The sequence below is a fragment of the Aedes albopictus genome, chromosome 3, assembly GCF_035046485.1.
Source record: "Aedes albopictus strain Foshan chromosome 3, AalbF5, whole genome shotgun sequence".
NCBI lineage: Eukaryota > Metazoa > Arthropoda > Insecta > Diptera > Culicidae > Aedes > Aedes albopictus.
The window spans coordinates 138,207,284-138,225,283 of NC_085138.1; the positions used below are offsets into that span (position 1 = coordinate 138,207,284).

General features: G+C 48.3%; 4 protein-coding genes across 4 annotated transcripts; all 4 read left to right on the plus strand.

Annotated features, from left to right (window-relative positions):
- Positions 1-238: 238 nt before the first annotated feature.
- Positions 239-4,498, plus strand: LOC134290379 (uncharacterized protein K02A2.6-like). Its single transcript, XM_062857503.1, has one exon. The coding sequence runs from the start codon at positions 239-241 to the stop codon at positions 4,496-4,498; it is 4,260 nt and encodes a 1,419-aa protein (XP_062713487.1).
- A 667-nt stretch (positions 4,499-5,165) lies between these two features.
- LOC134290380 (uncharacterized protein K02A2.6-like) lies at positions 5,166-6,758 on the plus strand. The gene is made up of 2 exons (XM_062857505.1): positions 5,166-6,450; positions 6,496-6,758. The coding sequence occupies exons 1-2, from the start codon at positions 5,166-5,168 to the stop codon at positions 6,756-6,758; spliced, it is 1,548 nt and encodes a 515-aa protein (XP_062713489.1).
- On the plus strand, positions 6,727-15,111 carry LOC134289884 (uncharacterized). Its single transcript, XM_062856580.1, has 2 exons — positions 6,727-7,403; positions 11,911-15,111. Exons 1-2 carry the CDS (start codon positions 7,208-7,210, stop codon positions 14,883-14,885), a joined length of 3,171 nt encoding a protein of 1,056 aa, XP_062712564.1. The 5' UTR covers positions 6,727-7,207; the 3' UTR covers positions 14,886-15,111.
- LOC134290381 (uncharacterized protein K02A2.6-like) lies at positions 15,045-17,863 on the plus strand. The gene is made up of 3 exons (XM_062857506.1): positions 15,045-15,058; positions 15,108-16,114; positions 16,188-17,863. The coding sequence occupies exons 1-3, from the start codon at positions 15,045-15,047 to the stop codon at positions 17,861-17,863; spliced, it is 2,697 nt and encodes an 898-aa protein (XP_062713490.1).
- The last annotated feature ends 137 nt before the right edge of the window (positions 17,864-18,000 follow it).

Below are 18,000 nucleotides of genomic sequence, written 5' to 3' on the forward strand. Positions count from 1 at the left end.
TAAAACATGGTGTCAGAAGTAGTCGTGGACTAAAAAGTATTTTCCGACGTCATTCGTATATCGTGGAAGTGTTTTTGAGGAATTGTTCGGTCCGAGCGGCGGGAAAATCATCAGCAGCAGTGATTGCGGAAAGTTGTGCGGTGAAGAGCAAACTTGTTGGATCCTGTCGTGCGCCATATTTTTTTCGCTATCGTGTCGGACTCGAGTGTTTTCCCGGAAGTGAATAAACTTGAAGAAAATGGATGCAGATCAGTTTTCGCGTTTTATGGAAATGCAAAGGCAGGCGATGCAGGCTCTGATTGGTTCAGTGAAAACCGTTCAGTTGAATCAGCATGCGGCACCGGTTGCGGGAAGCGCAGCCGCGTCGTCTGTTCCACTGCCGCCGCCGCTAGAGTTGGAAGGTGACATGGAACAAAATTTCAATTTTTTTGAAGTGAATTGGAAGACCTATGCCAGTGCGGTCGGCATGGATGCGTGGCCGGCCGATCAGAACAAGCAAAAGACGAGCATTTTGCTATCGGTGGTTGGAAAAGACGCGTTAAAAAAATACTTCAATTTCGAACTGAATCAGGCTCAGCAAAACGACCCGGAACTTGCTCTCGCGGCAATAAAGAGCAAGGTTGTGCGTGAACGGAACAAGTTTGTCGACTGGTTTGATTTTTTTTCGCTGGTGCAAGATTCCACAGAAAGTGTTGACAATTATTTGTGTCGTGTAAAATCACTCGCGAAACTGTGCAAGTTCGGTGTGCTGGAAGGGGACATGATCAGGTACAAACTTGCTACTTCGATCAAGTGGATGAAGCTTCGATCTAAGTTGATAACGACCCAAAACTTGACGGAAGCGCACGCCATGGATTTGTGCCGTGCTGAAGAAATAACTGAGAGGCATCCGGTTACAGTGGGTCAAGCAAGCGCGGAAGTGAACATGGTGAAAAGAGAAAAGATGAAGTGTAAGTTCTGTGGGGCAAAGCATGATTTCTCCAAAGGTGCTTGCCCAGCGCTGGGGAAAAGGTGCAATCGTTGTGGTGGAAAAAATCACTTCGAGAAAGTGTGTAAGGCGGATCGGAAGAAGAAGCTAAAGAAGAAGCTCCGAGTGAAGCAAGTGCGCGAAGAAAGCAGCTCCGAAAGTGATTCAGCGGAGAGCAGTGATAACGACAACGATGAGTCGTCCTGCGGTGAGAGTGTGTCAATCGGAAAAATCATTGATAAATCCGGTAGTGGTGGACATGTTACCGCGGACCTGGACTTGCGGATCGGTGGGAAATGGCAGCCCGTGAAATGTGAGTTGGACACTGGTGCGAACACAAGCCTTGTGGGGAAGAATTGGTTGGAGAACATGATTGGCAAAGACAAACTCGAGCTGCAGCCATCCGCGTACCATCTCCAAGCATTCGGCGGGAACAGCATTCCGGTGATCGGGCAAGTAAAAATTCCATGTCGGAGGAAAGACCGTAAGTACAGCCTTGTTTTTCAAGTAGTCGATGTTACCCATGGACCGCTCCTCTCAGCAAATGTGTGTCGCATTCTGGGCTTTGTAAAATTCTGCAACACAGTGAATTTCACTGCACCGAAAACGGAACAAGAACTTCTGAATGTATACCGTATAAAAGCTCAGAATATCGTCAAACGACACGAGGAGGTTTTTCACGGTATCGGTAAATTCGCCGGAGCCGTGTCTTTGGAAGTTTCTGCCGACGTCACACCTTCGATCCAGCCACCTCGAAGAGTTCCAATCGCAATGAGAGAGAAGCTGAAGGAAGAACTGAAGAATCTGGAACGCGATGGGTTGATCGTGAAGGAGAACCGCCACACTGAATGGGTTAGTAATATTGTGTTGGTCAAGCGCAAGGAGCAGAAATCGGAATCCGTTCGTATCTGTCTCGATCCAATACCGCTGAACGCAGCGCTCAAACGTCCCCATATGCAATTCACCACTATCGACGAAATTTTGCCCGAATTAGGGAAGGCAAAAGTGTTTTCAACGGCGGACGTTCGCAAGGGTTTCTGGCATGTGCTACTGGATGAGAAGAGTAGCCGACTAACAACGTTTTGGACACCGTTCGGGCGGTACCGATGGATTCGTCTACCTTTCGGGATCGCTTCCGCCCCGGATATCTTCCAGATGAAGCTGCAAGAGGTGATTCAGGGATTATCGGGAGTGGAATGCGTTGCTGACGATTTGCTGATTTACGGCTCGGGAGACACGTTGGAGGAAGCTCTGGAGAACCACAATATCTGCTTGGAGAAGTTGTTGGTTCGCTTGAAGGAATGCAACGTCAAACTGAACTTCAGCAAACTCAAGCTCTGCGAAACGTCGGTCAAGTTCTACGGACACGTGTTGACGAACAAGGGACTTCAACCGGACGAGAGTAAAGTTGTTTCTATCAAGAATTTTCCGCGTCCGACAGATCGTAAACAGCTTCAAAGGTTCATTGGAATGGTGAACTACCTCAGCCGTTTCATACCAAATCTCAGCGCAAATTTCACTGTCCTTCGGCGATTGATTTCGGAGAAAGAGAATTGGGTTTGGTCAGAAAAGGAAGAAGAGGAGTTCAATTGTGTCAAGTGTTTGGTGGCAGATACTAATACACTGCGATACTACAATGTGAACGAGCCAATAGTGATCGAGTGTGATGCTAGTTCTTACTCGTTTCTAGGGGCAGCTGTTTTCCAAAGCCATGGAGTAATTGGATACGCTTCACGTACCCTCACGCCTACTGAGAAGAACTATGCACAAATCGAAAAGGAATTACTCGCTATCCTCTTCGCTTGCGTACGGTTCGACCAACTAATTGTGGGAAATCCTAAAATTACCGTAAAGACTGATCACAAACCGTTGGTTGCAGTGTTTCGGAAGCCACTACTTTCTGCACCGCGACGTCTGCAGCACATGTTGCTAAATCTGCAGCGCTACCGATTGACAATCGAGTTTGTCACGGGCAAAGACAACGTGGTGGCTGACGCGATATCCAGAGCACCGTTCGACGAAAATCTTGCGGATGATAGGTTCAATAAGCGGAACATCTTTCGAGTATTCCGTGAAATCGAAGAAGTCAATCTCTCCAGTTTCCTGAAAGTGAAGGATGAGCAGTTGAACGAGATCATTGCAGCGACAGAAGCGGACACGTCTTTGCAACAGGTTATGCAGTACATTCGTGATGGTTGGCCCGCATCAGTGGATAGAGTTCCGGATAGTGCCAGAATGTTCTTCAAGTACAGGAACGAGCTCAGCACTCAAGACGGAATCATCTACCGTAACGACAGGATTGTTGTCCCGTATACGCTACGTCGGAAGTTGACTGGCAAAGTCCATGTCAGCCACAATGGGATGGAGGCGACTCTAAAGTTGGCACGGGCGAACCTTTTCTGGCCTGGAATGAGTGCCCAGATTAAGGAAGCTGTCGCTCAGTGCAACGTGTGTGCTAAATTCCAAGCATCTCAAACTCCAGCGCCAATGCAAAGTCACCCAATTCCAGTATACCCATTCCAATTGGTATCAATGGATGTCTTCTTTGCTGAGTACCAAGGAAAAAGATGCAAATTCCTCGTTACTGTTGACCATTTTTCGGATTTTTTTGAAGTTGACCTGTTGAAGGATTTAACACCGAAAGCAACGATTGCTGTATGCAAATCCAACTTTTCCCGACACGGCAAGCCGCAACAGGTCATATCAGACAACGGAACGAATTTTGTCAACCGAGAGTGGAAACAGTTCGCTCGTGAATGGGACTTTCTTCATTCAACATCGGCACCACACCATCAGCAGGCTAACGGAAAAGCTGAAGCGGCCGTGAAGATAGCGAAACGGTTGTTGAAGAAAGCAGATGAAGCAGGCAATGATTTCTGGTACGCATTATTGCACTGGAGAAATGTTCCAAATAAAATTGGTTCCAGTCCCGCAGCATGGTTGTTTTCTCGAAATACTCGCTGCGGTATACCAATGTCTACAAACCATCTAATGCCAAAACTAGTGTCGGGTGTTCCTGAAGCGATTGAAGAACGAAGGCGTAAAGCGAAGATTCAGTATGATAGAAAAGCCAGGAATCTACCGCATTTGGACACGGGATCTTCAGTCTACGTACAACTTCAACCAGAAACATCTAAGACTTGGACACCTGCCAGAGTTAGCAACAAACTGAACGAGCGGTCGTACATAGTTGATGTGGATGGTATGCAGTATCGACGTGATTTGGTGCACTTGAAACCACGTAATGAACCCCAGGCGCCTGAAGTGAATCCAGATCAGTTCATCATACCAAACGTTGATCCTGTTGCCACGGAGCAGTTGGCCGTGCCAATTTCTGACGGATCGGTGTCTAATCGAGAAGCGACCAACAGTGTACCTGATGCCGTTCATCCGGAAGTAGCATCAGCAGCGAAGCCACCGGAGACCCCGAAAGTTACCAAACCATCCAAGGATTCAGTCGCTGATGATCAAAGTGTTAGACCTAAGAGAAATGTTAAGCTCCCAATGCGATTCAAAGATTACTGTCTCTAATAGTTTTTCTTTTACTATAAAACAGGGAGGATGTTATATTACGTAGTATTTGATCGCCATTCGAATATGTAATTTATGAACGATCCTTTCAATCATACACACCGCCATTCATAATCTCCCTTTCCATTCATTCGTTATCCGAGTGCGTACGAGTACGGAAGCATTAATAAACGTTACTTTGTAAAATCTACACCGAAATATTTTATTTGATGACCGAATAAAACAGTAACTGTAAAATGTTAGTATAAGTAACCTAATTTATTACTTGCTGGTGCTTAATAGCCGCACTAGAAGAAAACATGAGTTTCTTATTAATTTTATGAAAGCCGACTATTTTGCCTTTACTTGTTTGTTGGGGTACCACCCTAATCGCCTTCGCTCCCGGCTGTCACCCGACAGCGAGCCCGAGAGATGACACCCAACCGGGTGCTTTGTGTTATATGTCATCAGTACAATTGTATCACTATACGCCGGTCGCACCTTTTTAATACGTTTATTGTTACCTCGTTATTACATTAATAAAAGTATATTTGTTTGTTACGTTACTCATCTCGGCTTACTCTCACATCGTAACAAAGTGGCGACGAGTCGGTAAAAAGTCGTGCCGGTTGTTTTTCTCGCGAAAACCGCAATCAAAAAGTCGCGTCGAGTGTCTTTTGTGTTCGCCATGCCGGGTCCATTGCCACCCCCCGGTGCAGCAGCGCTTGCAGCTGGCTCCAATGCGGACCAACCGTTTAAGGAAACCATTTTGCAGCTGCTGAACAATCAACACACGTTGATGACCCGCATGGCAGAACAGATGGCGAGCATACAGGGAAACGTCCAGAACGCCAATCGGAACGAGTTGGTGCTAGATTCCCTCGCGAGCAATATCACCGAGTTCGCGTATGATCTGGAAAAGGGATGCTCGTTCGATGCTTGGTTCTCCAGGTATGCGGACCTTTTTGAAAAAGACGCCTCCAAGCTGGACGACGACGCAAAGGTACGACTGCTGCTCCGCAAACTCAACCCCGCCGCACACGAAAGGTACACTTCGTTCATTCTCCCCAAGCTCTCGAAGGAATTTTCCTTCGACGAAACGGTTGCCAAATTACAAACCATTTTTGGTAGCCCCGTTTCGACCTTCCATCGCCGGTACCAGTGCCTGCAGACAGCGAAGGATGAGAACGAAGATTTCATCTCCTACTCCTGCAAAGTCAACCGCGCTTGTGTCGATTTCAAGCTGCAGGAGCTCAAAGAAGACCAGTTTAAGTGCCTGATTTTTGTGTGCGGGTTGAAGTCACCCAGGGATGCTGACATCCGGATGCGCCTGCTTTCGAAAATCAACGAGACGCAGGACATAACGCTGGAGAAGATAGTGGAGGAGTGCAAGAGTTTGATAAACTTGAAGAAGGACACCGTACTCATCGGGAGTCAGTCTGCCTCCACCACCGGTGCTGCTGCAACACATGCTGTTCGAGTGAATTCTCCCAACGGCAACCGCCGTAAGAAGGACAAGTTTGGTGGCAACAAATCCGACACGCCTAAAACGCCGTGTTGGTCATGCGGCGGCATGCATTTCTCCAGCCAGTGCAGCTTCAAGAACCACAAATGCCGTGACTGTGGCCGAACCGGCCATAAGGAAGGCTATTGTTCCTGTTTCGCATCCAAGCCAAGCTCCAAGAAGAACAAGGGGAAGCAGCAAAACAAACACCACGCAGCCAAGATCGTGACCGTGAAAAATGTGAACCGCAGCCGGCGGTACGTGGAGACAGCGATCAACGGGGTTCCAGTCGACTTGCAGCTGGACTCAGGCTCGGACATAACGATCATCTCCAGGCAGAACTGGATCAAAGTCGGAGCACCCCAAACGTCTCCCCCCGATTGTCAAGTGCAGACCGCATCTGGTGACAGATTGGGCATCGAGTCCATGTTTCGAGCATCGTACACCATCGGCGGAACGCAAAAGGAAGGTAACTGTTACGTTTGTTGTGCTGACCTTTCTCTGAATGTTTTAGGCTCAGACCTCATGGATGAGTTTGGGCTCTGGGACGTTCCGTTTTCGTCGTTCTGCAAGCTGGTCGGCAGCTCACAACCAAGCCAGCAGGTGCTCGAAATGAAGGAGAAGTTTCCCGATGTGTTCACCAACCGTATGGGACTGTGCACCAAAACACAGGTGCATCTCACGCTCAAGCCGGACGTCCAGCCAGTGTTCAAACCGAAGCGGCCAGTTTCCTACAACATGGGGGCTGTTGTATTACATGTTTCATTTTGTATTTAACTTTGATGCACCCCTTGAAATATGAAATTGATGTAAAGAAGATTTTCCGTGTAGAGTCAGTTGATCCGGACGCGCGCAAGAAGCGGACACAATAAAATGTACTCGATAATGTAACTTGTTTTATTCGAGAAGTAGAATGTACCCATGCTTGTGAGGAAGTACAACATGGTGTCAGAAGCGGTCGCGTAGTGTTTGTTAATCCGTCGGAAAGTTGTAGTATCCGGAAAAGCGTTCCGTACGAACGGAAGATTTCCTTCCGTTGTGGGCCTGCTGATTGGGGCCAGTCTCGGGGCCAGCCTCGTTGTTCTCGCACCTCACGCGTTGGTGTGTGTGATTCTTGATCACCGTTGGAAACGATTTCCACCAGACGGGTGTAGTAGTGAGCGGGAATAAGTGCGGAAAAACCGTCGTGTTGTTTTTCGTATTCGTGGACCGAGTAAACAAACAACATGGAAGAAATTCGTAATCTGTTGGCGAGGCAAAACGATTTGTTCGCTGCTTTAACTGATCGAGTGAATAACATGCACGTGAATGTGCCGGCATCTCAGCCGGTTCCACAGCCTCCCCCGCTGTGTTTGGAAGGGGACATGAGTGAGAACTTTGATTTTTTCGAGCGTAATTGGAACAATTACGCCAGTGCAATCGGTATTGTTAAGTCTTTCTAATCAAGGAAATAAAATACGAATTTAATCACTAACTCGAAATCACGTTTTATTCTCTTGGCGTCGCGAACATTCTGACAGTTTTGTATTTCTGTGTAGGGGTGTCCAAACTTATACACAGTAAATCAAATTATCACAACACCTTCCCCTTTCTTTAAACTCCTTGCTCTGCAACTTGGTTCAAGTCGAGTATGTAGTCGTCGAATCTTAGAGGCTGGCGTACCTTTCTCTTCAGCTTTATGGATGCGGGGCCATTGACAGATCCATTCGTTTCCACCGTAGACCCTTCGCGCTGCTCACTTGGTCCTGGTGTATTCCGCTGTTGCTCTGGTGGCGTTGTCCACTCAAGCAGGTCGTCACTTTCCTTCTCCGTATCTTGGTCAGCAGTTTCACCCTGGCTTTCATTGTAAACCTTCTTTAGATGAGACGAATTTCTTCGATATCTCTCACCGGTTGGAGTTTCAATTACAACAGAGTTCCCTTGTTTTTGGAGAACTCTCGCTGGCTGAGAATGAAAATTCGCAGCGAGTTTGTTGGCTGGGTTCATATTCCTCATGAGGACTTCGTCTCCTACACAAAGATTTGACTCTCTCGCTCCCTTGGTGTCATCGTAGTATGTCTTGGAGTTGTGTTTATAAGCCTTGTCATTGTCTTGTACTTCTGCGTCCAAAACACCAGTTAGTTGAAACGGATGCGGAATCCAATCACGGAATTTTCTGCCGAAAGCTAGTTCCGCTGGTGAGTATCCAGTTGCCGGATGAGGAGTAAGCGCGTACACATAGTTGTATTCTTCCAGGTCCTGCTTCCAGTTCGATTTGTTGAGTTCGGAGATTCTCAGAACCTTCAGGATGCTTCGATTCTGGCGTTCAACTTCGCCGTTGGCCTGGGGCCAGTATGGTGTAGTATGGCGAAGTTTCACTCCAAGTTCTCCGCAGAAATCCTCCATCACCTTGCTTGAGAAGTTTCGCGCGTTGTCCGTGATTATCACATTGGGAATGCCGAGCCTCATGAAAAGAGGTCGCAATCTATCAACGATGTCAGTAGATGTGGTTTGCCTCAAGACCTCAATAACCCTATACCTACTGTACGGATCAATGATCACCAGCAGTGAGTCCCCTGATGGCAGTGGACCCAGGATATCGAGATGTAGCACTTCCCAAGGATTTTCTGGCATTCTTCGTACTTCCATTGGTTCTGCTGGCACTAGCTTCCCAACTACCTGACAATCCAAGCAACTTTTAACGGCTCTCTCCACATCCCTATCCATGGACGGCCACCACACTTTCGATCTCAAACGCTGTTTGGTTCGCTCGATACCGGGATGTCCGATATGAGCAAGACGCAACACTCGCTTCTGTAGGTTTGATGGCACTACCAAACGGTCACCCCTGAGAAGTACTTGATCATAGCAATAGAGCTCCTCCTTAAACGGTGCATATTTCTTGACAGCATCACTCCAACGGCCCGTTCGAATCGCTTCTTTCACATCCGACAAGATTGCATCCCTTTCCGATTGTGTTGATAGTTCCTCCATAGATAACGCCACGGGTTTCGCATGTTCCATGATGGCCAATACTGCTTCTTCTCCGATGCGGTCGTATGTAGTGCAGTGCTTGAACTTTGGTAATCTTGACAGGGAATCTGCAATATTCACTTTCCCCGGAATGTGGACAATTTGAAAGCGAAAAGACTGAAGCCTCATAGCCCACCTCTCGATCCTCGGACAAGAAGGATGTCCTGGGCCGAAGATAACTTTGAGTGGCTCGTGGTCCGTTAATAGCAAAAACTCCATTCCTCTGAGGTAGATTTGAAGACGTTCGGTAGCCCACACTAACGCCAGGGCTTCCTTCTCGTTCTGGGCATACGACTTCTCAGCATCCGAAAGACCTTTGCTTATGTAGCAGATAACCCTTTTGACTCCATCTTTCTCCTGTAGAAGTACTCCTCCAAGTCCCGTTGGACTGGCGTCTGCAATCAGAATCGTCTTGTCGCACGGAGAATAGTAGCCTAGTGACTTCGGATCCACTAGTATATCCTTTATTTTCTGGAACGCTTCCTTCTGAGGTGAACCCCACACAAATTTGGAATCCTTTCGCAAGAGCTGGCGAAGCGGGGTTGTCAGTGTTGACAGATCCGGTATGAACCTACCAAGGTAAGTGATGGTTCCCAAAAAGCTGCGTACCTCTTCCACCGTGCAGGGTTCGCGTAGACGGCGTATTGCTTCCACCTTATCCAACGTTGGTTTTATGCCCTTCTCCGACAGCACATGTCCCATGAAAGTCACTTCCGGTTTTCCAAACTCACATTTCTTCAGATTGATCGTTATTCCATATTCTTCCAATCGCTGAATCACTTCTCGAAGTGTGGCGTCATGTTGGTGTTTAGTCGGCGCAAATACCATAATGTCGTCAATGAAGACCCGAACATATTTGATCCCTTTCAAAATACGTTCAATTATGCTTTGGAACACTTCCGATGCGCAGTTCATTCCGAAAGTCAACCTTTTGTACCGATAGTATCCTTGATGCGTTGCGAATGTTGTTATGAATCTGGAATCCTCCGCTAACGGTACCTGGTGGAACGCTTTAACCAAGTCGATTTTTGAAAACCACCTGCAATCGTTCAGATGAGGTACGATGTCTTCGAAGGTTGGGAGAGGATGATGTTGGGGCACTATTGCCTTATTGGCGGCTCGCATATCGACACAGAGTCGAACACTTGATGGATCACCTGCTTTCGGGCTGACGACGAGACGGGATATCCACGGTGAATCTCTTGGCGCTGCTTCAATAATGTCTTGCTCCAACAAATGGTCAATCTCCTGCTGTACCTTTTCTTGAAGTGGAATGGGAACATGGCATTTTGTGTGCTGGACTGGTTTAATTGAATCGTTGATCTGCAGCCTCACCTCGAATCCTTTTATGGTACCAATTTTGTTAGGATCGGCATTTATCTTCCATACGTTCGTGTTGATGCTTAGGATATTAAGCCGGGTGGCCGTCTCCCGACTGAGCAGACTTGCTCCTCTGTCTTTAACAACAACGACCTCTGCCACTACGCTGCAATGCTTGGTAGAAATGTTGGCCGTGAACTCTCCGACCACATGTAAATCATTGTTGCCATATGCCTTCAGAGTTCGCTTAGACTCTTTGGTCTGCGAAAGGACGTCGACGTTGTGCTTCTTGAGGTAGCGCCATGTATCGTCATCAATGACATTAATGCCTGCCCCTGAGTCCACAATCCACTTAATTTTCACTCCGCCTATGCTGCAAATAACCTTTTCTGCCTGGGTATCATCCGTATCCGCTGCGAAAACGTACTTTACGTCGTGTCGAGTCTCAGTTGCATCGCTGCTGCTGTCGTCCGAGTCATAAACACTTTCGTTTCCACCCGATGCTTCCTCGCCAACCTGCCGCACGCGCCTGTTCCTTTGCCTCGAAAACTGGTTTTCGCTTTCCCTCTCCTTCGTCTTACAGCACCGCCGGAAGTGTCCGATGAGTCCACACTTTTCGCATTTCTTGTTCTTCGCCGGGCAGCAATCGTCGCTAGCATAGTGGCCAACTCGACCACAACGGAAACATTCGTTCTTGGAAGTTGAAATCTTGTTGATATCTCCGGAATGCTTCAACTGCTGACGGACCTTCTCAATTGTTTCAAGCGATCGACCTTCGTTAATTATCTCCGCCAAAGTCATCGACGGTTTCGTCAGTATTTTGGCACGAAGTTCGTCGGATGAGCCTTTCTCGAAGATCTGCTCTTTAATGTTCTCGTCCAGCCAATCCTGATACTCACATAGATTCCCTTGCTCCCGTAAACGAAGAACAAATTTTGAGATCTTTTCGTCGGGCTCTTGCTGCAAGTTTCTGAAGATGTGGCGCTCCTGTGGCAAACACTTCATGGGAAGAAAGTGGCCGTCCAACACTCTCATTGCTTCCTGATAGGCATCTGATCCTGCTGGCACTGGTGGCTCGACGGCACCCACTAGACTGTCGTATATGTCCTGCACTGCTTCCCCAGCGAAGTGTAGTAAGTAGGACTTCTTCCTCGACGGGAGGGCCACATTATTGACATCCAAAAATATCTCAAATGAGCGCTTCCACTTCTTCCACCTTGAACTGACATTCGTCGTATCGTCCGGGTCAAACGGTGGCATTCCACCTCCGACTGGATTCATCCTCACTACGATGTATCGCTCGTCACTTGTAAACACTTTCTTCTTCTCAGCACTTCTCCGCAAAACTCGCTCGAAGTTAGAGGAATCGCGTATTTTCGACCACGAATTTAATCACCGAATACTTCACTACGCGTCCGCGAAATCCGATCCTCGATCGCCAATGTTAAGTCTTTCTAATCAAGGAAATAAAATACGAATTTAATCACTAACTCGAAATCACGTTTTATTCTCTTGGCGTCGCGAACATTCTGACAGTTTTGTATTTCTGTGTAGGGGTGTCCAAACTTATACACAGTAAATCAAATTATCACAACAGGTATGAATAATTGGCCTGCAGACCAAAATGCGAAGAAAGTTGGTTTTTTGCTATCGGTTATCGGTTTCGATGCTCTCCGTAAATATTTTAATTTCGAGCTAACCGATCAACAACGGCAATCGCCGGTTGCGGCTTTGGCTGCAATCAAAGCTAAAGTGGTTCGTGCGCGGAATATGAACTTGGACCTGCTTGAGTTTCTATCTGTCAAGCAGGAGTCTGAGTCGATAGACGAGTTTTTAACGAAGTTGAGAGTGCTTGCGAAACCATGCCAGTTGGGAGTTTTGGAAGAAAGGTTGCTCGCGTATAAAGTGATCACTGCCAATAAATGGCCACACCTACGAAAGCGATTGATTACCTGTGGCGATATTACGCTTGCCAAGGCGGTGGATGAGTGCCGGCTGGAAGAGGTATCGGTACCCCGCTTGATGGCACTAGAAGCCGAGCGAGAAAAGGAAGTTAACTATATACGACCGAGAAAAGAAAAAAATGAGAAGAAGTATTGCAAGTTTTGTGGGGGGCGCCACATCTTCGAAAAGGGGGTGTGCCCTGCGTTGGGGCAGAAGTGTCGAAAGTGTAAGGCAAAAAATCATTTTGAGAAGATGTGCCCAACAAACAAGGGTGCTATTAAGAAGCGAAAAGTGAAGCAAGTTTTGAATAACTCAGACGAGAGTGATGACAGTGAATCAATCGTGTACAGTGAATCTGAAGAGTCGGGTGAAGAGCGCCAGATTGGAAAAATCTACAATAATGCTTCGAAAGGTGGACACGTCATGGCTGATCTTCAACTGAAAGTGGATGGACGGTGGGAAAAAGTGATTTGTGAACTCGATACAGGCGCAAACACTAGCCTGATCGGTTATAACTGCCTGAGAAAACTGCTTGGGAAAAAGGATCCGGAGCTTTTGCCATCCGAATTTAAACTACAGAGCTTTGGTGGTAATCCGATCCCTGTCCTCGGCGAAGTGAAACTACCGTGTCGACACAACGGACAGAGGGTCACGTTGGTTCTGCAAGTAGTGGACGTTGATCACCGGCCGTTACTGTCAGCTAACGTGTGTGATGTGTTGGGCTTGGTGAAATTTTGTAATACGGTGGCGTATAAGCGACCCGAGAAGGCAACCGTTCCGTCAGACGTGTGGAAAATTCACCGAATCGAAGCGAATCGTATTGTGGATGAGTACAGTGACGTGTTCGACGGTTACGGAAGCATCGAAGGAGAAGTGATACTAGAAGTCGACCCAGATGTTCCACCGCTGATCCAGCAGCCACGGCGAATTCCAATCGCGCTTCGGGGTAAACTGAAAATGGAGCTGGATAATTTGGAAAAGAATGGAATCATCGTCAAGGAACACCAGCATACCAAATGGGTTAGCAACATTCTTTTGGTCAATAGAACATCATCAGAAAATGTGTTGGCAGATGCGATTTCTCGAGCACCTGAAGACCATAAGGAAGGCACTTCGGAATTCCATAAACTCCACATCTATCGCGTGTTTGGTGAAGTGGAACAGATCGACTTAAGCAGTTTCTTGAGCATTTCGGATGATCGGATCAACGATATTCTGGAAAATACCGCCGAAGATAGTGTTCTTCAGACTGTCATCCTGTACACCAAGGAAGGTTGGCCGACAAGAATCAGCGAAGTTCCAGATCCGGTGAAGCTTTTTTTCAAGCATCGCCATGAAATTTCGTGTCGAGATGGTCTTGTGTTTCGCGGAGATCGGGTTGTGATTCCAACCGCCATTCGTCGGAAGTTGATCGAGAAACTTCACGTCGGACACCCAGGAATTGAAGCTTCGCTCAGACTTGCGAGATCCAATATCTTTTGGCCCGGAATGAACGACCAAATAAAGAATCGCATCCAAGAATGTGGAACTTGCGCCAAGTTCGGTGCGTCTCAACGGAAACCTCCTATGAAATCTCATCCCATTCCCGTGTATCCGTTCCAATTGGTTTCAATGGACGTCTTCTTTCAAGTGTACCAAGGAAAGCAACGGATTTTTCTGGTGACTGTGGACCACTATTCCGATTATTTTGAAATAGACATCCTCAAAGACCTATCGTCGTCGTCCGTCATTCAGGCATGCAAACGTAACTTTGCCTGTCATGGTACACCGCAAATGATTATAACCGATAATGGGACGAATTTTGTGAACGAAGAAATGGTCAAGTTCAGCAAATCATGGGATTTCAAGCATTCTACTTCGGCGCCGTACCATCAGCAAGCCAACGGTAAAGCTGAGGCAGCCGTTAAAATCGCGAAGCATCTCATTACGAAGACAACAGAAGATGGTCAAGATCTGTGGTTGGCGTTACAGCTGTGGAGGAATACACCAAACAACATTGGCAGCAGTCCGGCGTCGAGATTGTTCTCCCGTGGTACACGTTGCGGCATTCCTATGCCAGCCGCAAATCTGGTACCAAACATAGTCGAAGATGTCCCTGAAGCCATTTTGAAAAATCGACAGAGGATAAAGTATAACTACGACAAACGTACTCGACGCCTACCGGAAATAGACATTGGCTCCCCAGTGTACGTCCAACTTCGACCGGAGACGTCAAAGCAGTGGACACCAGGAATAGTTCACAACAAACTTGGTGATCGATCATACTTGGTTGAAGTAGGTGGTACAAGCTATCGACGCGATTGCGTGAACGTAAAACCACGGAAAGAACCGGCAGCACCCCTTGCTACACCCCGTGACTGGTTACCCACCTTGTTACCTACAACGTCTGCACCACCCGGTTCGGCTCCGGAGACGGTTCCGGAATCCATCCCATCTGTAATACAAACTGAGGGGACCTCAGCAACTTCGGTAGCAGTTGAATCCCAAGACTCTGGCGGTCCGCAACCGTTGGTGAGTTCTTCTACCGCATCAACAGCAGTGCGTAGTGAGAGCCCACAATTAGATCGACCCAGACGTCAATCGAAGATACCCTCCAAGTTTAAAGATTTTGTTGTAACAATGAAGTAGCTTACATTTCTTGTTTTGCAAAAAGGGGAGGATGTTGTATTACATGTTTCATTTTGTATTTAACTTTGATGCACCCCTTGAAATATGAAATTGATGTAAAGAAGATTTTCCGTGTAGAGTCAGTTGATCCGGACGCGCGCAAGAAGCGGACACAATAAAATGTACTCGATAATGTAACTTGTTTTATTCGAGAAGTAGAATGTACCCATGCTTGTGAGGAAGTACAACAGGGGCCGTTGTTGACGACGAGCTGAAGCGGCTGGAAGATTCTGGCATCATCACTCCAGTCACCTATGCGGATTGGGCCGCACCAATTGTCGTCGTTCGGAAGCCCGATCGCACCGTTCGCATTTGCGCGGACTTCTCCACCGGGCTAAACAGTGCACTTGAATCGAACAACTATCCACTCCCACTCCCAGAGGATATTTTCAACCGGATGGCGCATTGCACGATGTTCAGCCACATAGATCTGTCGGACGCGTATCTTCAGGTTGAGGTCGACGAGGAAAGCAAGAAACTTCTCACCATCAACACCCACAAGGGGCTCTACCGCTTCAACCGGCTTTCCCCCGGTGTCAAGAGCGCCCCTGGCGCTTTCCAACAGATTATGGATGCCATGCTGAGTGGTATCCCGTGCACCTGTCCGTACCTCGACGACATCCTGATCGGTGGACGAACCGCCGAAGAGCACAAGCGGAACTTGTACCTTGTTCTACAACGCCTACAAGAGTACGGGTTCACAGTCAAGCTCGAGAAGTGCCGTTTCTTCATGCGCCAAGTAAAGTACCTAGGACAGCTTCTGGATTCGGAGGGCACCCGCCCTGATCCGGACAAGGTGAAGGCAATCATCAACATGCCTCCGCCACACGATGTTTCTACACTTCGATCGTACCTAGGTGCGGTAAACTATTATGGCAAGTACATACGAGAAATGCGCACCCTACGCCAACCGCTGGACGAGCTACTCAAGGAGGGTTCCAGCTTCCAATGGTCCGATGCATGCCAACGTTCTTTCGACCGTTTTAAGGAAATTCTCCAATCGCCGCTCATGCTGACGCACTACAACCCTCGCCTAGAGATTGTCGTGTCCGCAGATGCGTCGAATGTGGGCATCGGCGCCCGCATTGCACACCGATTTCCCGACGGACAAGAGAAGGCTATCTACCACGCATCCCGAAGCCTGACGCCCGCCGAATCTCGTTACAGCCAGATAGAGAAGGAAGCTCTAGGTCTGGTGTATGCAGTCACAAAGTTCCACAGGATGATCTACGGAAGGCAGTTTGTTCTCCAAACCGCTCTTAGCGATTTTCGGTTCCAAGCGTGGTATCCCAGCATACACTGCCAACCGCCTCCAGAGGTGGGCCCTCACCATGCTCCTGTATGACTTTCGGATCGAGTACGTCTCCACAGACCACTTCGGGCACGCAGACATCCTCTCTCGCCTAATCAACTCACACGTTAAGCCAGACGAGGATTTCATCATTGCCTCGATTGAGGTCGAAACAGTCATCTGCAACGTCGTCTGTCAATCCATCGAGCATCTCCCGATCTCGTACAAGACGATTGCCGCCGAGACCAGCCAGGATCGGACATTGCAGAAAGTTATGGAGTACGTGCAAAAAGGTTGGCCAAGCGATGCAAAATCTCTCTCCGGAACACCGGAGGTTCAGCAGTTCTTCGCGCGTCGTGACTCGCTGTACGTAGCTCAGAAAGTCCTGATGTACAGTGACCGGATTGTGGTGCCGAAGAAATTGCAGCAGAAAGTCCTTGAGCAACTGCACAGAGGACATCCTGGTATCGATCGCATGAGGTCATTAGCTAGAAATTTCGTTTATTGGCCCAACATCGATGACCAAATCACCGTTTTAGTACGCTCTTGCCAGGAATGTGCCTCGGTCGCAAAAACTGACACCAAAACGAAGCTCGAGTCGTGGCCAATTCCCGAAAAACCTTGGCAAAGAGTGCACGCAGATTTCGCTGGACCCATCAACGACACGTACTTCCTGCTAGTGGTGGACTCGTATTCGAAGTGGCCGGAAATCATTCCGACCAAACGCATTACCACCGCTGCGACAATTTCCAGTCTTCAAAAAATCTTTGGGAGATTCGGAATGCCGGAAGTTCTGGTGACCGACAATGGGCCGCAGCTAACCAGCGACGTCTTCGAAGAGTTCTGTGAAGCAAATGGGATTATGCACCTCAAGACAGCACCGTTTCACCCCCAAAGCAACGGCCAGGCGGAACGCTTCGTCGATACGTTTAAAAGGACCGTCAAGAAAATTCAAGCGGGAGGGGAAGACCTGGACGAAGCACTCGACATCTTCCTTACCTGCTACCGATCAACTCCGTGCAGAAGTGCACCTGGTGGGAAATCGCCCGCTGAAATCCTGATCGGTCGTCCGCTGCGCACGTCTCTGGAACTCCTTCGTCCACCCAGCAAGTTCACCAAGGCTACCAACAGCAAGCAAGATCGACAGTTCAACGAACAGCATGGTGCCAAAGAGAAGAACTTTGAAGTGCAAGACAAGGTGTACGCCCAAGTGCACCAAGGCAACAACTGGAGCTGGGTCGCCGGAGAAATCGTGGAACGTGTCGGACGAGTGATGTACAACGTGTGGCTTCCGGAGCGGCAACGTCTGATCCGCTCTCACAGTAACCAACTGCGGAAACGCTACAATGATGACAACGAAGTCCCGAACCAAGTTGAACCGTCCATCCCCTTGGACATACTGCTGGGCGCTTGGGGTCTCAATCAACCTGAAGACTCCCATGCATCCAGTGTAGAACCGCCACCTGCAGAACCGGAAGGTTTCGACGACATGCAACGAGAGTTCCTGCGAGAGCTGTTCGAGCCAACGAATCAACCACGTCGACCTCGGGTACCAGCTAGAGCAATCGACCCGGATGAAGCGCTCCTGCGTCGCTCCTCGAGACAGCGGCATACACCGGTGCGCTACGAACCGTACCAGCTCTACTAAAAGGGGAGGTGTTGGGGTACCACCCTAATCGCCTTCGCTCCCGGCTGTCACCCGACAGCGAGCCCGAGAGATGACACCCAACCGGGTGCTTTGTGTTATATGTCATCAGTACAATTGTATCACTATACGCCGGTCGC